Consider the following 23857-nt stretch of genomic DNA (forward strand, 5'->3'; position numbering starts at 1 on the left):
CAATTTAAATAATTATCGGAGCATTGCCTCTGTTATCTTCAAAGCTGACAAACCTCCTGGGTCCTGAACATTTCATGAGCAGTAGATTATTCCCCACAGCCCCTGGTAGGCAGAGGGAAGCGATGGGCTCCATCGTTCCTGTCCGCTGGAGAAGCTGGCCAGCAGGATAAAAGCCACATACAGGGTCAGAGCATGGAGAGCTGATTAAGAGGCTGCGAAGTGGGTTCTAAGGATTAATCTGATTAGGATTGAAAAAGACCAAATGGGTGGAGGAGGGAGGAAGAGAAAAGAGAATACTTAAGGCGAGTGATGAGGGTCCTGGGTGGTCTGTAAACGAGTTTGAAACAGTGGGAGAGTGTAACGAAGAGATGAAATCCAATAGTTGTACAGGAAGCTTTCACCAGGCTTAAAACAAATCCTTAAGAAAAACAGAAAAGAATCCAGGAAGAGGAATTGTATTACTGCTGAAAACGGTATTGGCATATTCCCAATGCATTTATAGTGTGTGACTGACAGTTCTGCTGCTGATCCCGGCAGTGGGGAGGGATAATGTCTTCCTACGCCTCAAAAAACCTCAAAAGGCTCACAACAGAAAGTTACCTGGGGGGCATTTCCACTAAACTTTTGCTAGTTTATCCTATTTTGTTTTAATATTGCTGGAAATCAGAGGAAAGCTGGGGCAACTGGTGGGAAGCAGTGGGTGACCCAAGTGGCAGGTGCCACTAACCTGCTTGGTTTATACCAAAGTGAGAATCACAGAGGTTGCTCACTTTATTTTTGATTGTTTTAATACAGTTACTTTTGGTGAAGAAACGCACGGAGAAAAGCAGTTCTTGGATTACATCGCAGAGATAAATAAAATCCCACAGCAAACCCGGCGCTCTGCCACCCATGGTAGCTGGCGTCTGGGAGAGCTCACTTACTGCTTGCTTATCCCATCCCTCCAATCCTGCCTTTAGTTTCCTTTTAAAGCTATTTTGAAAGTTTCTCTCTCAGCACCTGCGTACATCCAATTTACTTCAGTAGTATGTGGTTTCCTGAGCCTGGGCCAAAGATGCTGGGTCTGCTTTATGATGCTGATTTGCAGCTCTACCTTTTATTTCGATAGTTCTCTGACCAGACACTCCTCCCCCTTCTCCTAAATTCACTGCCAGGATCCTCGTCCCGATGAAGACGATAGCTGAACTGATGCTGACTTTGAGGTGGTTGGGAATCCACTTACCATTCGTCTGTCATGTTTGCTGTTCAGGGTAATACAAGCCAGACTCCTCAACCAAACACTGGCTGACACTAAACCTATGCTCTCACGAGCGCATGACTCTGGAAAGCAGCTTCCCTGCCTACTCTGCTTGGAATAAAATATCACCTACCATGTCCCTGCAAGTAGGAGAAATCTGCTTTTGTTCTGCTTAAGGTCCAAAGTTATTAATCACCCTAGTTCTTCTGGAGCATCCTTTGACTGCAGAAGACCTGTATTCCTTTTCACTTTTTAAAAAGCAGCATGACTGGGCATAAATGTCATTATTTACCATTATGTCTTCTAAAATTGCAATTCCACAAGGACAGTTACACTTCTGAAAATTTACTGCTTCGCAGCTTTTGAGAGCTCAGACCTCATTTTCAGAAGGGCTGATCGTCTGCAGCAGAACCCGCTGCCAGCGCCCAAACTCTGGAAAACCAGGCCTCCTTCCGAGAAGTGCTCAGCTGGAAGTTATATAGTCACTGAATCTCTGCTTGTGCTTCTGCCAGTAAACCCAACCTGGGCAAACCTAGCAATACCTGTCTTCCCAAGCTGAGCACAAATTCTGCCTTTAAAAGCATTTGCTCCCTCTCTTTTTTTAAGTGGTGTGCACATTTAACTATTATTAGAACAACAGAGCCCAGCCCAAAGTTGGGGATAACAAACATTTCTAGCAAATCGCATTCAAAGATATCTTGCATCCAACATAGAGCACCTGGGATTCATCTGAAAACCTGTCTCAGATAGAGACCTTCTTGCAGCAGCCTGATACAAAATCCAGATACAGCATAATAAGCTTTTGATGTCGTGTTGACATTTATCTGCCAATATTATTGCTTCATGCACTTACCTTATGATGGATCTTGTTACTTAATTGATCACAGGCAAGGTCAGGAATTGGCCCTTCTTCCACTGCTAGCACTGACATCATGCAAATCACCAAAAACCAGAAGAAAGCACCTAATCCTCAGCTTCAAATCCACACTAAGCAGCCCTTCATATGTGTGAATGAGGACAACTGCTTTTTCACTTATGCCTCCGAAAAGGTCATTTTTCAAGACTTATGACCAAATGGAAAAAAAAAAAGCTGAACACAAGCGTGCTCTTCCTTTTGCTATCAGTCGCCTTAACTCAAAGAACAGTTTGCTCTAACAACAGGAGATGAAAACAAACTGCATTTATAATCCACCATGGGCAGAACCTTGTTTCCTCCTTGCTCTTCTTACAGAGGACTCATCAACAACGACTTTGGCTTCTACCTGGCAAGTTGTCCAGTGAGGGCAGAGATGGACCGCAACTCACTTCACTCATATTTCACAGAAACATATCTTCCAGAGTACAAATTTTACTGTTTCAAGTAACGGCAGGCTGGGAGCAACCCCAGAAACCCACAGCACATCTACCAAATCCCATGGTCACTTCTTAAAACCCTCCCAGAGGCTGAGGGCAGGCAGTCGTCTTGGGCTCACAGCCACGTGTCCAGCAGCATTGAGCTCACCCCACCTTCCACACCCTTTTCAAATGCTTTTGGAAAAATCTGTAAAATTTCCCCATGTCAAGGCTGCATCTTGTCCCTCCTCCAAGCCTCAACCAATTCTGCAGCAAACCTCATCTGATAACACATGCGCCGGGACTCGCAAGCAGCCCTGATCTCACTAACTCAACTGCTGCGACCCATCACCTCCTGTCCCAAGGGGAACCAGCAAAATCCATCAGGAAAACCATGCAAGTTCACGCCCTGCACAAAGGAAGGAGCAGAGACACAAATTATTCTGCGTTCAGTGAAACAAAACCAGACCCTTTCATATCAGCAAGGGGGAAAGGTGCCACGCTGTGCCAGAAACACCGAGGTGGGTTCTTTGGTTTCCCTTTGGTGGCTGTTGTAAGGGGAAGATCTGTGTTTCCCCCAGAAGACATCAGTTTTGGAAAGCCCTCCTGTTAAACCTGAGCTCCCATAGCCAGGCCAGACTTGGGAGTTCCACAGCGAAGCCACAGCTTGGGAATACATTTTGTTGGCCTTAATTCATTATTGTGACCATCAGTCCTGACAGGATCCACCTTTATTGCCTTCAGAATGGAGAAAATTCTGTAAAGGGCCAATGATTGTAAACTTAGGATGCTACATAAATATTTTATATGTTATTAAAAAGAAGATCTCCAAAATGCTTTGCACGGTTACTTCTTTTAAATATTCTTGTTTTCTGTTTAATTCAGCACCTTTTCCCTCATATTAATTTATAACTTTAAAACATACATTTTGAGCATGAGATCCGAGTATTTGCTTCGCTGTTAGGACGATTTTTGCTTCCAGCAATGCAAACTGTGGGAATAAAGCCCATCCTGAGACATCAGAGATCATGAAAGCAGATCATTTTCTGATTTATCAAAATGAATTGCTAGATATTATTTACTTTTTGTTTCATAATAGGTTGCAAAAAGCTACATGAAAAGTCTAACAAGGTCTAATACAGTGAAGAGAAGGGAGAAAAGAAATCAAGAGGCAGTTAAAGAGCAGTTAGAGCTTCCTTCTCATCCTTATCAGCACAGCTATCAGTCAGCAAGCCCGTAATTAGGTACAAAAGACATTGTGCTCTGGAGAGCTTCTCCAGGAACTGGAGAGCTGCTGTATGCCAGAAGCTGGAGCACTGACTGACAGCCTCTATTTAAGAAAAACAGTTACAGAATAATTAGCAACAATTTGTACAAATCAGAAGAAGTGACCTTTGTGGCTGTGCAGTGTCTTATGTAAAGAACAAAGCTTTTCTCAGCAGCACTGACAAATTCAGAACTAAAATGTGACTCAGTTATTAAGTAGAGGCTGGTTCAGCAAAGTCCTCCAAACTTTCCTGCTTCGTGGCAGCTGACCCAGCCTGAGCACCTACAGATAACTCCACAGCAAGCAAGCAAATCCTGGGTCTTGCTTCCAACGATGGCAAAGATTTTGCTGCTTTGGGAGCAGGTTTTTGTTTTCCTTTCCCTTTATCCCTCTGCCTCATCTTCGTCTCAGTAGTAAGTCTGCCTTCCTATCCTGCTTTCTGCAGCGAAGGATGCAAATCATTGAGAAACTCTTAGATACAAGGCATGCCCTTTAAAGCATCACTTTAAAAAATGAACTTAAAAGTAAAAATATAAAATACGAGTTGTTCCAGTAGTGAGCAGAAGGGCCACAGGTTCCGTGCATGCAGTGGCTCGCACCTCTGCTGAGCTTCACCCAGCACTGGCCCAGCCGAGGACAGGCCACCAGGACACGAGGGACCTCCTGGATGTGTTTAACAGGTCGCAAGCAGCTTCAGGGCAAAGCTGGCAGAGGAGGAGGACGCCCAGCGGGGCTCCCCTCCGTGCGCTCGCCTGCCCAAGCAGCTGCTTCGGCAGCTGTTCCTACCAGTTGGTGGCTGAATTTTACAAGATATCTGTCTGTAATTAAAAAGCAACAATACTTTGGCAGCCGTTAGGGAAAACGCATCACTGGATTGCATCCCACAGGGACTACTTCTGCAGTGGAATACGGGGAGATGCCATAGATGTGACCATGTAGGACTCTCCCGTTTCTAAACCCCTAAGATTATCTGCTTAACTGCTCTGCCAAGACCACCACCACCAGCCAAAAACACGGGCTCCATTTGGACCGGCTGCGGGTCAGAAATGCTCATCTCCTGCCTGTGCCACTCAAACCTGGCCCGTGCCAAGACATATGGTCGCAAGGTGCTCTGCAGTGCAAGCGCGAGGGCTGGAGAGCTGCAGGTTTGGTGTGGAGATTTTAAAATACGGGTCTTGCACAAGAGGATTTTCTCCGTTTGGAGCATGTTAAGACATTGTGCTTGTGCCAGCTAAGCAGCACACCCAGAATTAGCAAAGCTCGGGCCAGATAAATCTTGGCACAGGAGGGAGTGGTAAGAGGCCCCTGGGGAGCGAGTTGGTGCTCCCCAATCCCACGCCTGGCTCACAGACCTGGTACCTACTAACAGCGGTGAGAAAGCTGCTCCAGCCCATGCCCGGGCAACGTCCCGCAAGCTGCGCAAGCTCCAGAAACGGCCGAGTGGCACAAAACCTCCCGTAGCAGACTTCTTCCCTGGTGCGCGTGGGAGCCTGGCTATGGGAGGGAGCTGCTGCACTCCGTAGGGGCCGAGGGATGCCCTCTGGAGCAGGCAGGGACGGGCAGGGGGACACGCTCGGCCACATCTCCCTGCTCGCACAAGCAGGGAACCGAGGCTGCTCCGTCTTGCCCAACGGGTGGGATGCCGCCGAACGCCACGGGATCCGAGCCATGCGCTCCAGTGGAAGCGGAAATCTAGCTTCAGTCTGCAAACCGCTGCACGCATATTTGTAAACCATTGTGTACACAGTAGATAAATGCTTAATAATCATGATGACAAACAGACCTAAAACCCAGAAGCAGCTTCCCTCTGCATTAACTGCATCAGGAACAGGTTCCACTGAGCGAAAGCCTTCCTTTTACTGGGGCTTCTTGTAGGAATAAAAGCCATCTAACCACAGCCGGCAGTGAAGCGACGGCAAACCCAACAAATGATAAATAAAGCCCACGGCATGTCAGACCCCAGGACTTCACCTGCCAGTTACCACCCAGGCACATCCATTTTCACATGCTAATGAAAATAGCATGCACTATTCATGCATTTCCACTGCTGCCCGTGAAGCTCCGGGGTACCATGGGCATCAGGAGCCCCGACCTGCACGCACACCAGGCTGCAAACGCACGCACCTACCTTGGAGCCTCTGGCCCCGTTAGCAAAGAAACTAATGCAGAAGGAGGTTAAATTTCCTGTTCACAGTGTGTTGCCAAGCTGGGATTAGAGTTTAGGACTCCTGGCACCCAGAGCCACGATTAATCCGCCGAGCGTTTCTACCCCCACCCCTCATCCCAGCCTCCAGGTAGTTTCCATGTGCCAGGCTGTGTATGGTGGTGTAGGAAAGTCTTCTCATCCCCATCAGTGTCTACCTTTCTCTTCCATACTTACTGGAGCCCATCTGCTCCTCAGGGATCAGAGGAGAGTTAGGCTGGTAGGAAAATACCTTTCCTATGTAAACCATGCGTTCTGCCATTTCCCTCTCCAAATTACACAGCGTCACAGATCGTAAGCCCTCTAAACAGAGAGTCTTCAGTTGAGGAGCAGATCTCCATAAAGGGTGGGATTTAGGCCCTGCACATTAGAAAGGAAAGAGGGAGCAAAAATATGCTCCGTTTAATTACCCAAGCCATAACAACATTTTACTATTTTATACACGATTCCTGACAAAAGTGGAAATGTTATTTTCCACGAGCATAGCTGCTGGTTCTACTACAAATAAATAGTCCAGGGCGCGCTCACCATGCGAGAGATGGAGGCCATGTGTTTTCATTAATTCTCTTGGCAGAGAAGCTCATGTAGATTTTGGACTGCAGTTCAGGACTGGAACAGGAGAGCTGGGGTGGCCAACATACATCACAGCAGACTACATTTGGCCCAGGTCCACTTACGAGCTGGTCCAATACCCAGTTTTATCATCCTAATTATGAGCAGATTCCTAGCTCCCTCCCTCCCTCACAGAGGTATCTTCAGCTTCACCCTTTTCTTCCTCCCTCTGGCTGGTTGAAATGAGCAGGTGAATTGCAGTCCTTTGTCTGTTACCGCTGGTAGACAAAGTTTGGCCTCTTTCATTTTCCTTTTATTGCAGCTTCTTTCGTGCGGATTAAAATAATTGATATTGATAATGTGATCTGGCCCCTGCCCCTGTTCCCAATTACTTGCACAGGCTGGGGATCCTGCATTATGGATATGACAGGAATGGTCTTAATTAGCCTTCTGGGCCACAGAACTGATTCTGGTTTTGATTTGAAATATTTGGGATTATGCAGGCTGACTGTTGCGGGCTGGGGTCACCAACGGAGCCGGCCGGGGGATTCTGGGGGGCTCGCTTTGAGCTGGCCTTTCTCAGACTGCTGCCAGGTGCCTGGCAGCACATGGAGCAGAGCCCTCGCGCTGCGAGGCAAAACCAAAGGACAATTTACTGCAGCCACCTTTGTGTCCGCGATTAAGAACGGCAGCGCTGAAGGGTCTCTGCATCCAAAGTTTTACTCAGAATGAAGCAGGACACCGATGGTCCAACAAGAGCTAACCGAGCAGCAGCCTTTGTAAAAGGCCACCTTTGCATTCAGTGGGTGAAACCCAATTAAAAGTAAACGATAAGAACAAAAAAAGGAGCATTAAAGATGAACGGGCAGATACAGCTTTCTGGACCTGCAAAATTCCATTTCAAAACGTGCAACCAGTTAAGTCAGTCACAGGAGCAAAAAATAAAGGCGTCAGTGCCTGGCAAATTGATAGATTTTTTTTTCCTGTTTTGGGGAGAGGAATCTCAATCCTGTAACAGGACTGGTAACGTGGTCCCTGGCACTCGCATGCAATTCTCTTCACACGAGTTGTGGAAAGACAGAGGTCCTGTACGAGCGTCCCTGTTTCCACTGCTCAGCGTGCCTACCCTGTAAAAAGTAATTCATAGGCAACACCTTGGAACACGTTCTGCAGGTCAGAGAAGTCAGGCTCTGCCAGGTTTAATTGGAAGGGGGAAATGGTTTCCAGACGTGATGAAGGTCCGCTGAGAATGTCACCCCACAGGTACATCTCCAGGGGCTCACAGCTCAGGCCTGCTGGCCGAAAATAACTGCGTGGTGGAGGCACGAAGAGGTACCTGGGTCTCACCAACACGGGACAAACGCAGCACCAGAAACTGCGCCAGGCTGAGACTTTGCAGCCTCGTGCTAACAGATGCGGCGCGCTCACCCGCTCATTAGATGGACATGGATTATAGAGCAGAGGCGTTATAACACAGTGTGCAATTTGCAGTGGCTGCGATGTTAATCTAAAGAAGGGAATATTGCTTCAGTATCGTTTCCTTCATTAAACCAGGGCTACTCGCCCAGTGGAGCGTTGCTGTACGCAGCAATTTCTTTCTTTTTTAACACTGTTTATACAAAATGCAAATGCAAAAATATAGGTAAAAAGAGAGGGGAAGCTGAGCTCCTCTCTCCGTAATCAAAGAGGAGACGACACTCAGAGCCAGAATACATACCACAGTTTATAATCAGAACACAATGTAATCACTGAAACAGATGTCAAAAAGATAAAACCATGTAATTCTGAATTGCCAACGATTAGTGCTCTGCATCTTGGAGAGCACTGAGATGCTCTATTTCTGTCTACATATGTCCACATTTTGGAAGCATAAGCAGAAAGCATTCAGCACAATGCTACGGAAAACTCCCTTCTGTTCCTTCCTGTAGCATTTTTACTGAGGGAGTTCTCAGTGAGGCTCAGGTTTGCTCCTGAATCAGTCCATGATGGTGAGGGGAGGGAAAGAGAGAAATTGGTCTTTTAGGACTGTGGTTGGGAAAAATAGCATCACCAAGCTGGCACATGGACATGACTGTGTTGCCAGAGACAGAAGGCTACGATAAAGAAAGAAAACATGGAGAACAGCCTGGCAGAAGAGAAAAGGTTAGAGAAAAACTTTCTACCGAAGTAACGCAGACAAGAGGAATCAGTTTTAATGTGCAGATTGCTCACCTCGTAGTGATAATCCATGCAAGTTAACTCTCTCCAGCAGCGATCTCCTCGAATTTTAATCAGGCCCTGGGGAGAAAAAAAAGAAAAGACAAAAAAATATCATCACAAATATTTTATTTTACTTTATTTTGTATGTCAAGGTATTATCTCAAGATGCCAAATACTCCGGTTGAACTACAGGGAGAGCCTCTAAGGGCAGGGAAGTGCAGAGGCTGGAACAACCCCCCGGAGACCCACGGCACATCTGCACCCCAGGCCCAGCTGTTGTCCCCGAGGGAACATAATGCAATGAGAACTCCAACATGACTCCTTCCACTGCCTGTTTACTGAAAATTTGACACAAAATCCTTGTGGAATATGCCACGTCACTTAAAGGGTGCTGGAAGACGCCTTACCCACACCTGAGCCTTTGCAGAGCAGCTACGAGCAGCCCAGGGCTCCCAGCATCGGCTTCCAGCATTGCTGGGTACGAGGCAGGGAGGTGCGGAGCATCAAGAAGCAATAGGAAAAAACAGGCTCTGCCACTGGGACGTCTTTGTGTAACAGACTGAAAAGTTACCTGCAGACCTAAACACAGCTGCGTTCACAATTTTAAAATCCAGACCCAATTATCTCCCTCTCGCAAAGCCGCCTCTGCTGCCTATGGAAAAGGAAATAGTGACCCAGACTGGGATGGGGACCCCGCAGCCTCACCAGCCCTGAGCTGGGTGCAGAGATGCAATCAAAGTAATTAGAGAAACAAAAGAGGAGAAGGGGAAGGAAGCTGACAGATCTAAACACAGATGAATGTGCTAATGACAGGTCTCCTCCACCTTAGGTTAGAGGTTGGCAATGAAATAAGCAGGTATCAGAGGTTGCTGTGCATTGATATTTCAGGGCAACAAGAGGGTGAAATTTCCAAATCAGTGGGTCCATTCCAGGGCTGGCAGTAATATTGGGATTAAATTTCTTTGCCTCAATGACGAAGAGTAGAAAGGAATCAGTCGTCCACAGCAGGAAAGACACCTGGCCAGAGATGAGCCTGCTAGCAGGAAGCCTTGCAATCAAGCCGTGCCAGCCTGAAGGTATGCGGCTTCAGCCTGATGGCTTTGATGTATGGTGGAAAGGTCCCTGATTAGGATCACAATATCCCAAATTGAGGAAAGCTTCACTAGTCAAAAGGTTGAACCGGGTCTATCATCTGCATACAATTAGGGGGTATTTGCCTACCTCTGACATTGCCCCTAATTATAACGTTCCTGCCTTAGTAGAAAAATACAGGGAGTTTCTGCAAGGACCCATTGCTGGCTACACCAGGAGCACCCTGAAGCTTCTTTACATTTGCAGTAGGGAAGGTTTTCAGGAAGAGAGCAGTGACGTTTCAGTGCTAAAATCTGAGAGCTCAGAGGAGGAGGAGGAATTTCCAGCACTATGGCACATCCTGGCCTATTAGTTTCATCCAAATTGCTAAAAAAATCTTCACATGCAGCATTAAACAAAGTTTAGCAGGTTTGGGGCTCAAGAAAAATTCCAGATTCCAGTTAAAGACCTGCCCAAACCTGTCCAGATCTCACAAGCAAATACCCAGTTCCCAAGGCTGTGTCTGGGCTGTGTGATGTCCGAGAGCCCAGGGCTGTCGAGCATGGAAAAGAGAGGACAGAGTCTAGTAACTCCTGACCGATACAGAAACCGTCAACTGGGAACGATTATTGACCATTTCTCCTGATACAGGACGTAAAGGCAATCTGATGGAGAGATCGAGTAGCAGGTTTAGAAATGAACAAAAGATGTATGTTTCCACACAGCAAATCATTTACTTTATGGGAGCCAAAAGTACAAATGTGTTCAAAAGGAATGAGGCACGTTCCCAGAGGACAGGCTCGGGGTAACTTCTGAATACAGCCTCCTCCCCGGAAAGTCCCTCAACCATTTAATTGCCAAGACCTGCCCCAGAAGATCACTTTATGTTTTATATTCCTCCCCAAGCACCTGTTAATGGCTGCTATCAGAGACAATATAAGAAGTTAGCTGGACTTTGGGCTTAACAACACAGACTTTCTTAAGCAAAGATCCACAAAAATAGTTACAAGCTTATTTGGCAGGTAAATTAATAGGAAATAGGCACCTTTCTTGGTCTCAGCCTTATACCAGATGATGTTTAGACACGTATGTCTTTGTGAATAGGGGTGACCCCAACAGCCTTCAATAGGGCTGTTTACAGCCTTAAATTATATCTGTTATCAGGCACGTTGCTGAGTTCAAGCAGATTTCGCCCATCTGCTGTTCCAAATTATTTTTCCTTTTTTTCCCTAGTCATAAAAAAAATGAAGTATTTCTCATGCCAATACTAACTGAAGAGGACAGTAAACAGAAACTATTACACATTTTCAAAATCCAAGAATCCAGACAATTTACATCCTGTAATTTTTAGCCAAGAATAAACCTGGAGAACCTGGTAGAGTTAAGGCAGTAAAAGCCCAAACTCCTGATGGCACATCTCCTGGAGCAGGATGAAAGCTCCCCCCGGCAGGGCCATTTGTACACAATACCGTCCTCTGGTCAACGAAGAAAACGCCAGATAGACAGCACAGGTCCCTCCAGCTCTCAGCATCGAGTATCGGCTGCAGGAAAAGCATCACCGCGCAGAGGCAAATGCTAGAGATGCAACAGAGCAAATCGACACCATCATAACAACCAAGGAAGAACAAGGAGATATAGTAAAGGGTAATCATTATTTTACAGAAGTGATTGATAAGGAAGGTAGCCATAAGGCAAAGTTTTCTGTGGCGTCTCCCGCAGCTCTGCACAAAACAGGAATGAGGAAGGGTACCAAAGCAGCGCGGTGCACGCTCCATCCCCGGAAGGTGGGCAGCCCGCGGGATGCTGGTACCCTGCACATCCCTCCTGGCCTTCAGACCTGTAAAACTCCCCGAGAGCTACACTGAAGCCTGAGCACTGGCCTTCCCAGCAGCCTCCAGAGGAGAGGTACCTTCAAACCTCGTGCACGCTGTCATCTTACGCAGGTTGCAATGGGAATGGCTGGGGGTGGCTCCGTGCACGGCTGAGATGGGTCCACGCCAGGAGCTCAGACCTAGAAATACCCTGGCCTGGGAGGTCTGCATCTCAGCATCATCATGAAAGGGACACCCCCCACCAGCACCACCACCAAAAAAACCCCAAGCAGAGCTGGTCCAAAAAGCACAGATAAAAGCACGATGGATGCAAAGTGATATCATACAAGGCTTATGGGATGGGAAAGCAGGGCGGTGGGTACCACCAGCTGCTCTGCTGTTTTGCTCTCTAGTGAGTTATTCAGCAGATCCCGTCATTCTCTTCTCCATCACTCTGCGAGGGCGGGAACAGGGGAGGCAGGGACAAGACAGACTCGCTGTCAACAGCCATGGCTTCATCTCCCCCTCCCGAATCATCCGCAGCTCGCTCTGCCCCTCGAACCTTTTCTAAAATTACAGGATACACTGATAGCATCTCACAGGATGTGCCGCAGCCGGCAGCCCTGTCAGTGACAGGACGGACACTAAGAAAGGCTCTGTGCAAGAATGCTGGAATATTAAAAAAGGACAGCTATCTTGATGACCTTCCCTCCTACCTTGCCCAAGCTGTTATCAAGCTCTATTAATCAGCAGGGATAATTAAAACAAGTATATGATAGAAAAACATCATACTGAAAATCAAAATCTTTCCTGCAATGAGTCACTAAGTGAGTTAATCACATTTTGTTTACTATAACACTTTCAAACAGGAAAGTCACTTAAAGCTCTTAATATCAAATCTGTTTTTCAGCACAGAAAACTCCCACTCTCATAATTAGGGGGCGTTTCAAGTCTTCTTTACCCTGCTGCTGTCTTCAAGTCCACTTCCACTCCCACACTGGCATGTGAGTCTTCCAGTTCTCAAATGAAGTTGGACCAAGAAACAAGAGCATGTGGTGCAGGAAAATCCACGTGCTCTGTAGCTTCGTCTCTGCTGAGGAGGACCGCAAAAGGAGAACAAGCCAAGGTGGCTCCTGCTGTGAAGAGCTGTGGATCCCTGGGTACGGACACACGCATCCCGGACAAGCTCTCACATACCTTACTCCTCCATGCTCGGATGGACTCTGTTTTTACACATTCTCCCCTAATTATTTGGCTTCTGCTGACATTTTTGGAAGTCAGCTCTTGTTCTCTTGAAGATGCAAACTTAGTCTGAGAAACGGTATCTGGGTCCAAGTGAGCACAGGAGGACGAAAGGAAGAGGGGAGCAAATGGGGATCCCCACATCTGCTGGAGTTTCACATTCACTGGATTTCTCTCAGTCTGCTAACAATTCCCAATCCATTTTCAAGATTTCTGTGCGTATATTGAAATGGCCTGGACTCCACAGCTGCAGCAGATTATGCTGCCATACCACAGATCAAAGCACGGGGAAAAATCGCCATCCCCTGCTCGCAGACAAGCAGAGCCTAGTGCATCTCTTTGGATGAGGAGAAGACGTGCGAGGGACCAGAAGGAAAAGGAGCCAGACGGGATGTGCATGGGACAACCCCGCGAGACTCCAGCAGACCTGGAAGACCCTCCTCTTGTTTGGACATAACCTACAAACATCTTGCAAGGAGTATTTTGGGGGCAAATATTAAGCAGAGTTCAGGAGGTAAACTATATGGACAAATTAAATGGAAAACAAGGAAAGGAAAGAAATCATTCAGCAGCACTTTGGAGAGCGGGGCTCACGTCCCCAAAATCGCATTTCTAACTGCTTCCTTCCTGCAGGGCATCGCAGCCGGATCTCATACCTCCAGCTACCTCCTGGTAGCATTGCTTGAGCAAAAGGAAAAAAGAGAAAGGAAACGGCCCGTCTTCCGTCTTTAGGCTCTAATGCACCAAGGCACTCCGTTCTAAGTACATGACTGAAACCGAGCTCCGCAGATCAGCCTTAGCTGGGGCAGATTTAAGAACAAACCTGGCGTTTCGCTGCATTAAGGCTGTGTTAGAGGCAATACCTGACTGTCAGAAAGACCAGGATGGAAATGTTTTAACCAAGGACTTCTCCTTTACTGTCGGGGACATTTTTTGAGAGTAGTATCTGCCTGATACCCTCAAAGTCCAAGAACATTTAAAGGCATTTAGAACATTCAGTAGCCTCTAGGCAGCAGATAGAGGCAGCTGCTACCACAAACCTGCTGTACCAGCCTCCAGCTTAATCGCTCTTTCTCTCACATGTACAAGTCTCTAGTTTTTGCAAAGAATAAATTCAAGGCTCAGGAAGCAAATGAAAAAAAGCAACACTTGCAGAGCCCTTTTCATATTTTCCAGTGTTTGGTGTTCTCCATGCCAAGCCTGGTTCCCTCTAATTTCTCCCTGTGGTGTTCAAGCACCTCTAGGTACCACGTGTTTTTTGATACAACGTCAAAATTGACCTGTTAGCTCAGCGCTAACTAATGCTGGCAGAAGTTGGCCACGCTTACAGGTAGGCAATAAGCAGAAAAACATTTCCAAGGGCAGCCACTGTTAACTCCTGAGGAACCGCTGCCATACACGGGGCAGGGTCTTGCCAGCCCCTCTTTGCTGAGGAGCTGAGCTCTTTACTGAGCTCCAGTTGCTGGGTGATAAAAAATGACAGGTAAGTGTTTACCCACTGTAATTCACTTTGAAGACCGGACCGCACCTCAGTGTACTAAACCAGCCCAGTTTTTATGGCCCTTTTTGAAGCATCCCAAAGATGCGAGTAGAATAAGACAGCGTCACAAAGAAGAGGAAAGCCTTTCTCATCCCGCTTTCAGCTCCTTGTCCAACACAACCATCTCCCTGACTTTTTATTAAACTTGCGAAGTTAGGCTGCCTGCAAAGCGGGGGCTATGTGCCAGCTGGTAACGTCATTATTCCTGGTTATCTTACAACACACCGACCACATTTCACAAGCCTGAAATAAAGAAGAAAACCTCCAGATCCCAGGTAATTTGAAACAGCACCTGACACCATGCTGCGTATGGGTATTTACTATTCCCACGGCGATAGCACTGAGGAGTTAGTGTCACCAGGACCCCGTCGGGCGGGATGCTGCACCAACGCAGAACGAAGCTGTGAGCCCTGCGGGTACCACATAGAATCATTTAGGTTGGAAAAGACCTTTCAGATCACCGAGTCCAACCATAAACCTAACACTGCCAAGACCCCCTAAACCATGTCCCTAAGTGCCACGTCCACATGTCTTTTAAATACCTCGCACCAGCCAGGAGCACTCGCTCCTGCGGCACGTGGCTTCCTCTTGTCAATTCAAGTCACTGCTATTATAAGAAGTCATTGTTCTCATTTATACATGTTTTTATATTATTCCAGCTTGGCATAATGCTCCTAATGTTGTCACGTGGCAATGTAATAATTTGGGAAACATGGAAAAGATGTGCTATAGGAAGCTCAGTGCAATAACTTGTTCCTTGTTTTCTAAATTCCAAAATCACTTGAAAAGTTTTTTTTCCTTTTAAGGTGGCAAATTTAGGAAGTTTCTTCCTAGTTCTGAGCTAGCAGAGCGTTAGCTAAAAACTTGAATTCTGCATTTATTTTGACATAAGGATTGGAGACTAATGGACAGGAGATAGGGATTTTTGAAAACATTTCTGAATCTTTCCCTTTTTATGTTCTGCTCTAATCGTTAGATAAAACTAAAAAGAGTGTGTATGTGTGTTGCGGGGGACAGGAAAATGGCTTTTAAAGTTTATTTTCTTTTCCCAATGTTATAGGCAAATGCATGCTCACATGCTTACAACTCCAGGAAAAAAACAAGCACCCCCAGAAACGCCGGGTCTATTTGCACATTGGGGGTGGGTGAAGGGACTTTCAAAGCCCTGCATATCAGAAGGGAAAGGTATTCAGCAATACAAATTAAATATAAGCTAAAGGGAAGGAAACAGGTGGCTAAGTGAACTAGCAATTGCCCTTTCACCTCCATGGCCTTGCTTTGAATCCAGCTCTAACCAGAATTATTAAATTCATACTGGTGGGATGGTGGCTACAAAGACACCGGGGTTTGATCATTTGGCCAAGCTCGTGGCAGCCAGACCGTGCACACCAGCCCCTTCCAGTAATAAGAAAGCCTGGCCTGGGGAAGGGGAAAGTTGAGATCTTTGTCATATTAATTTACAGCTGACTGCGGCTCCAGGCCATTCTGCACACTCAGAAATCTCCTCGCGCTGCTGTCCGCATGAGAACTATAAAATGTTCACCCTGGATTGAATTAGCATCCAGAATGAAATATGTGCTCAATACCTTCTCCCCTACTAAGTTTGCTCCCTTTAGGGCATGGCTGAGGAGCACAGGGGAGGATGGAGATGCAGCACCTGCTTGTACTTCGAAAACACCAACCTCCGGGGCTCCCAGGCTCTCACAATTAAGGTGCATTAAATTCACCAGCGTTTTTCACAGGGGAAGGAAAATTACATTTAGGACTTTTTTTTTTTTTTTTTTTTTTTTTTTTAATTTTAATGGTGTTCAATAAAATGCCTGGTTTTAATCACCAGAGCCACTCTGCCGTCCTGGCTCAGCCCCCATGCACTTTCCATCCACCAGCCCTGCTCTGCATCCATGTGTTCGCGGTCACATATAAATAGCATTTCCCAAACTCAGCCGACGTGTGCCCTGGATACACCAGCGGTGTCACAGATGACTTTTGTCACTGTACTTTTATTTCCTTTGTCGGGTCTAGATAAGATATCGGCTATGTGGAACAAGACCCTATTTTGCCTCCAGCATCATCGCTAGCTTTGATAGCCTACTACACTGTTAAAGGAAAGATGACCATGCAGTCACCTGAGCAGATCTACAAGCAACCAGAGAAAAAAAAATATATTTCCCAGCAAATTCTTAGCAAAACCCACGCTGCAAAAATTCAACCTCCTGGACCCAGCCAGCAGGACACCGAACCAGTCCGGTTTATAAAACTCAGTAAGCCTGCTGAAAACTAGCTATTTATGACTAATAAATTCTCTTTCAAACCCAGTAGATTGTTGAATACATTTGCAAGGTTTGCCAACTGGCAGCCAGGGGACTTTGGGGGTGGAAATCAAAATCACCCCTTCACTCCCACTGAATCAATTCCAGTCTTGCTTGATTGAGTAACCTCACATGCCCCCTCTCTTTTCCCATCATCGAAAGAGTATCCAACAAAAGGGATTTCAGGGGAAATTAAGCCATAGAGAGGAAGTTTATGAAGAGCTTTTGATTCCTACATTTCATGAGTTTGATTAAATCGTGGCAGAAATCCCAAACCTAAGGCCATGGCACACGGTGGCACAGGGAACGTAACACAGGACTGGAAGGCAGAACCAAAGAGGGATGCGAGCCACGCAACTGCCGGCTGCATCCTCCGAAAACACCTCACTGTTCGATTTTAAGGTACTGAAACCTGAATTTGCACTGTGGCATGCTGGGGATCACCTTCGCAAATCACAGAGAGGATGGACACGTGAAGACAATGGGTCCTTGCTTTTCTGCTGTATTTTTTCAGTGAGAGGAGCACATCTGGACACTGCTCCTCTTTATTGTATCATCCCTAGCTCCTGCCATTTAGGATGAAGCTAAACACTGAGTTGTGAAGGCTGCCTGGTCCCTGCTACCACTGGCAGATGTTCCATGAGGAGAATCCCCCCTGGACCCCCAGGACCTGCCCCAGACCTTCTGGATCTGCAGAAGGCTCGGAGCGTGGGAACGGTGGGGGTCCATCCCAGGAGAGGTGGAGAGGAGCCCTTCCACCGTGTCCACACCACAGCCACCACGGACAATGAGCAGCACAGAAACCCATCTCCAGTCTCCCCGCTCTGCGGGTCCTCCAGCCGCTGCCCACGGCACAACCCAGGGCTGTCGTCCCACCTGGATGCAGCTCGGCCACCCCAACGGAGACGAGGGGGAGCATCCTCCGGGGAAGGTCCCCGCGGGTCTAACCTCCAGCTCCCCCAGACCTCGCACGAGGCTCTCACCCCATCTCTGCCCCACGCGGATGGGCACCGGCCACAGACTTTGCTCTCCAGCTTTGCTTCAGACCTCTCCTTCTCTCCTTGCTGTGCTCACTCTCCTCTCAATTGCCTTTCTCATTAGCTGATCCCCTTCGAATTAAACCTGCCTACGCCGAAACAAAATCCACAGCATTGCCCTTGCTCCCTTCTCCCCCACTGACTCCACCAGCCCCACTTTCGTCCCTGACCCCCTTCCCCAAAACATCAAACCCAGGCACAAGCATCAGCGGGTGCATCAAGATGCACCATCACAGACAACTCCACGAGGATTTTACGCTTCGCATAAGGAGCAAAACATCTCCAACGAAGATAAACTGTTTCCTTATTTACTGGATGCCAGCAAACATGATTCACGGACCCAGGGGTGATCCACCACCCGTCGCTGCGGCTCGGTGCAGCATCTTGCTCTGCAAGCCCCCGAGCCACGCAGCTCCCGCTCCGACGCCGCTCGGAGGGAGGGAAGCGGCTGAACTCTGACATGCCAAATCCTTCCTTTTCATCTTACGCAGATTGCTCTGCCCAACTGTACCCCTTTCAGGCTGCTGTACTTTGGTGATTCAAAATGAAAAAAAAGCCTAAATAATTAAAATGTCATTCAAGCTCTAAGCCGATATGAGTCACTGTTACAAAAAATATCTTAAAAATTCTTTCAGGAGTGGGGGATAATTATATTCCTCCCTATCTATTGATTTTTCTCTACAATGCAGATGTCAGATTTTCCACGGTTTTTTTCTTTTTCTTTTTTTTTTTTTTTCCCTGGAGTGAGTGTCAAGGAGGAACAAAGCACTCTTTGAGACTTTTTCAGCCCAAAATTAATTCTGAAAAAAATGGTACAGACAGGCCAATAGCACGGGAAGCCGAGAAAAAGCCTGGTGACTCAAGCTATGTCTGCAAAACCCCTATTGATACCGGCTCTGGAGAGAAGGGTGGGGTACAGGGCACCAGCGTTATAAATTTAGAGTCAATTTAAAGACCTTCTTTCTGTGTCTTCACAACACAAAAGATGGGTGAAAAAGAAAAAAATCTCAATGAAGGGCAATCTTAAATTCTAGATTTTTATTTTTCTCATAATATAGATACAAAACACTCTCAGAGAAAATCCCAAACCGTGCCTTGCACTTCATGCACTCAGCCACCCGCCAGCCTCTGCTACCCACAGAAAAAGCGTTTTCAACATCTTTGAAAGCCAAACATATACCACTGTATTCTGAAGACAAACCGGCTGTAATTTAGACCCCAAGTTCACGGAAGAGGAAGGAGCTTTACAAAGCTAAAATTAAAAAAAAAAAAAAAAGTTTAAGGACTGTAGGACAGGGCTGTACGGGACAGCCAGCTATGCCGCTCCTCAATCCCACCGGACCCCGGCACCTGAACCACTCAAATCCGAGGGACCTGACACGATGCCTTTAGACCACAACTGAAATACTAAAGCACTTCGAGTTTTCCTGCTGTTACGCGCCAGGTCGCCCAGCCTGCTCCCTGCCTGCCTGCTCCAGCTTTCTTCTGCATTTGAAAGGATAAATCTTGAAAAAATTCCGGATTATATTTCAGCCTCAATAGTAAATATGATGCCCAAAGGCTGTATTCACCAGAGGAAAGATGCTCGACGGGTGTGACACTACAGCAGCAATACACAGCAGTGACACAATCCTGCTGGATGTGTAAAACTGCCTCCGAACTCCATGACATTGTTTTACGACATTTTTGTTCTTATATACCTCAGAGCGGACACAATATTTATTTCCCAAGACCAGCAAGGGCTCTAGCTTTTTGAAAATTCAGTACATTTTCTATGGTCCTTTTATGCCTCAAGGTTCACGTTATGGCTATTGAAATTGTTTGCATACTTTTAAATATTTGCATAATTTATGAGCCCAAATCTTCAACCGCAGAGTGCCCTGGAGCAGGGCTTGCCACAAACTGCACTGGTGGCAGAGGCTGGATTTGGGCTAGGCTTATCCAGACCCTCCGCGTCTCGCCCACCCTCCCGTCTCCCACCTGCAGGCTCTGCCGGAGGGTTCAAGCTCCGCGCCGCAGGAAGGACGATCTGGATCGTGCGCGCTGCACAGGGGCTGTTTGATTCCTTCCTTTAAGAAATGCCACACGGGGAAGACATGGCACAGGTATTAGGCTTTTTGGAAACTTTTTTTCCTACAACCCTGACAGCAGCAAACTAAAGGCTTTAAAAAGAGCTGTACCTGATGTTCATACAAACCTCTCATTAAATGAACAGCCGGTAATTCAAATCTTTCCTGCTCCTTCCATGAAAAGAGAGAGGAATAACGGGCTAGAATACCTCTTCCTTAGCCAGAGAATGACAAGCTTATGCTCCTCAGATGACGCTGCTGTTTAAATAGCTTTATTCTGTACCTTGCACATCGGCTCAAAGCCCCGTTCAGGTCCAAGCCAGCGCCAAGATGACGGCCCTTCCCCATCACCTGGAGAACATTAGTTCTGGTCCAACACTGGCAGACGGTAGGACCAGGCTCCAGGTTCTCTGGAACAACCCACCTTCAGGTGAACAAACCCTACCCGCCTGGTACCCTCCCGCAGAGGCAGGGATGGGCTCCGAGGCGGCCCCGGGACCCCCAGCCCCAGGACAGGTCCCACCCGCAGGAGAGGTGAACATCTACGTTCTGCCGCAACGGGCGCAGGTCGGTCCCGCGCAAAAGCCAAACCGGAGTCACCGCGAAACGCAACCGTGAAGCGTCTCAACTCGACGGACTGGAAAACGCTTCTCTGAAAGAGAAGTCACCGGTGTTCGTTTGGGGTTTTTTTTCCCCCAGCTACCAGAAAGACCCTTTGAGAAGCCACCATGACTGCACCAGCATCCGATTGACTTTGAAGACAGCGCTGCAAGGAGTGGGTGAAAGGGATTTTGAAAAGTACTTGGCATTAGCGGCTCCCTGCCTTTTACAGCCACCGAAGGAACAACAAGTCTTCCTGCCAAGGGCTATTACTAGACAAATGGAGAGAGATCAGAGGCACAAAGGAGGTTGCTAAGGAGTCAAGTGTGGGATCCCTGCAGAGAGGAGGAGGGCTGCAGCTGGGACGGCAAAGGTCAGAACATTGCAGACATCATTTTCCAAAAATTCCCATGAAGCCCCGGCGCAGGAGTCGGGAGCCTGGCCCCGCCGTGCTCGCCTATGAATAATGAGAAAGCCATAAAAGAAAGCTCCCTTTCTTCCCTCCTACCCACGCTAATGTAATAAAACAAATTAGAATAATTATTCTCAATTTCAGAGCCATAATGCCCAGGATCAGGGCACGCTTGTCACTGAAATGACAACTACATCCGTCTGATTCTTCTTCTTTTTTTTTATATTTACAGAGATCGCCTAAATTCCAACTTTTATTTCAGTACATCTAATGCTATTTTACTACAGGCATCCAGATTCTGTTTGCTTCAAAGTCTTCATCCTTTTTGCCAGAAAGTTCATCTCCCTTATTAGCTAATCACATCCCCACCCTTCCCAGTAACCTTTAAAATGCCACCCACGTTATGACACTTTTAACAGAATCCAAGCAAAAACAAAACAAGAAAAATGAAGAGTTTAACATGAACCACTAGTTTCTAAAATAACTCGCTGCAGTTGCTTAAAAGAAACGTTTTTTTTTCTAATAGCAAGAATATAAAAAAATAATTTTAAAAGAGATTAAATATCTAATGATATACAAATAATCTGGAAATAATTGATCCCTTCTCTCTGAAAACACATCTCTGTGAAAGATGGACAATATTTACTAGGAAACAATGATGAGAATTTAGAGGAAGAATTTATTGCTAATTATTATAAATCTTTTTGCGCTATTTCTTTCCCAAGACTACCACTTTAAATGATCTTTTTCTCCTTTAAAAGGGGAAACATATCTTTTGTGTAGACTTGAAACGCCAGAGGATTTAAATTATTTTCTAAGCCTCTGCCTGCCAAAAAATGCTCCGGGACTCCTCTGTTCTGCAGCGGCTTCTTCCAAGGATGTACTTGAACAACTCGGAGATGCAGAGCTTAGACTTGCAGGAGTTCAGTCTGTAGTTACATTCAGAAAGGGAAATCCCAAAAGTGAAAAAAAAAAAAAAATAAAGAGAAATCTTGTTTACAGAAAGTAAACCAAGGGGAAGGACCGCCAAGTCACAAATCACCACTTGAAAAGATGCACTTGGGTTTCCCTGAATTCCCCCTGTGCCCCTCAGGACCTTCCGCATGACGTACCCTGCGTGAGGAGGAGTGGGGGGAGCGACTCCTGGGAAGGGCTCTCCAACACATGAAGATAAGGGAGAGAAGAAAACCCCATTCCCCGCATGACCCCGTCCCCGGCTCCTGGCGTGCCACCAGGCTGGCGAGCAGGCAGAAGCCCCTGCAACAGTTTTAAGGGCATCGCACAAAGAAGGTGTCAAGGACACTGCACACGCAGCAGGTAATTATAATATTATTATATAAAAATACATATATATTATAAATATTATTAGTATATTATTACATAACGCACATATTAAAGGATATAATTCTTGGGGCAAACCTGAGGCTTGGGCTTAAGCTGCCCAAGCTCACGTCCCCGGCCAGGGAGCGGAGCCTGCAGGGCACGGACCCATCTGCACACAGACCCCGTGGAGTCCTCCCAACCCCAACACCTGCATCAGCCAGTGATAGATTGGCAGCTTTAAATCTGAATTTCCTTGCTTTGGGCACTTTTAAATTAAAGTGGTAATGTGCTTTAAATCCTGTTTCCCTGCTTTTTCACTACACTCTTCAATCCTTTCCTCCAGAAACTAATCAAGATGTCTCAGACTCACTTACACTCTCTGCTCCAGCCACCTTCCCTGGTAACTTATTCCATATGTCTGTGATCCTTTGCAAGACACAGCTCCACCTTAATTCCCTCTTTACTTCCAGTTTCCCAAAGTGCTATTACACCCCCAGCGCTTGAATCCCCCCCCCCCTCCTCATTGCATCTCCAGTAGTGATAATTACTTGCACAGAACATCACATCATCAAGCTGGCAAACGTGACCTACCCGGTCCTTTGACTAACGCACACATCTCAGCAGTGCTGCCTGCTCCCTGCTCACAGGGCATCGCAAACCCATCCTGATGCGTACGGGCTCACCCGTATATACCTGTCTATAAAGCACTGCTGCTCGCAGAGCACCAGCATCTCCACCTGGTTATGGCAATAGGAAAAGGACCCAGAGAAGAGGTGCAGGAGAGGTGGGTGCAGAGGAGCTGTGCCGGTGACTTCCAAGGTGCACGGTACTGCCTGCGAGCAGAGGGGCACTGACGGGTCCTGTCCATCACAGAGGGTCCACGACTCCTGTTGTTCCCTGGTTTTTGAAAGTGCATGTCAGTTCGCCATTTCCCTCAGGCCACACTAAAAGCGTTTTCCCTCCCTTGTTGGCCAGGTCTGAAAACATCTCGCGCCAGTGACACCGGCTCCGCTCCCCGAGCAAGAGCACCCGAGAGACGGGGACCAAAGCGGGCAAATCCCAGCACCAGCCCGCTACTGTTCAATAGTGGTGAGCAGCCATGCTGGCCTGGGACGGCTGCTCCTGGACCGTAGCTCTGCTGCCATGAAACAGGGATGCAGCAGGCTTGCAAGAACAAGAGAGTGGGAATCTCAAGTCATTTAACCTTCTTGATCATCGATATTCCCACTGACACCTCCCTTGCTCAGAGCGTGCGTTGGGATGGGATCCGTATTATCAGCACAGCAACCACCAAGCCCTCAGCTGTGTGTAATACAGAGAACTGCCAGGCTCCACATTTGTGTCCTACAAAGAGAAAGGCGGGAGGGAAGAGGCACAGGAGACGGCTTTAAATGGAGATGATGAAAAGCCACATAAATTGAAGCACACCATCACTGTTGAGCGCTTCCAGAGGGACCACCAACACCCGACAGCATCACGGCGGCCGTGTGCCATGTGCAAGCAGCAAACACTCGCATTTGCTCTGGTGCAAGAAAACTCAGTCTCAGCTCTTGCTTCTCATTGGCCTCAAGTCCAACCTGACCTAAAGGCATTTCGTGTGCCTCATGTTTTACAGGAGGAACACCAGCCGTAAACGGATAATGACATTTCCAT

General features: G+C 47.1%; 1 protein-coding gene across 3 annotated transcripts in view; it reads right to left on the minus strand.

The window, feature by feature from the left end:
• The window catches only part of LMF1 (lipase maturation factor 1), a 206732-nt gene that overhangs the window by 114861 nt on the left and 68014 nt on the right, over window positions 1–23857 (minus strand). For all 3 annotated transcript variants that reach the window (XM_052773477.1, XM_052773478.1, XM_052773479.1), the window contains one exon: window positions 8803–8868. In XM_052773477.1, the coding sequence (XP_052629437.1) occupies window positions 8803–8868 (66 nt within the window). The remainder of the gene's footprint in view (window positions 1–8802; window positions 8869–23857) is intronic.

The sequence above is a fragment of the Harpia harpyja genome, chromosome 21, assembly GCF_026419915.1.
Source record: "Harpia harpyja isolate bHarHar1 chromosome 21, bHarHar1 primary haplotype, whole genome shotgun sequence".
Taxonomy (NCBI): domain Eukaryota; kingdom Metazoa; phylum Chordata; class Aves; order Accipitriformes; family Accipitridae; genus Harpia; species Harpia harpyja.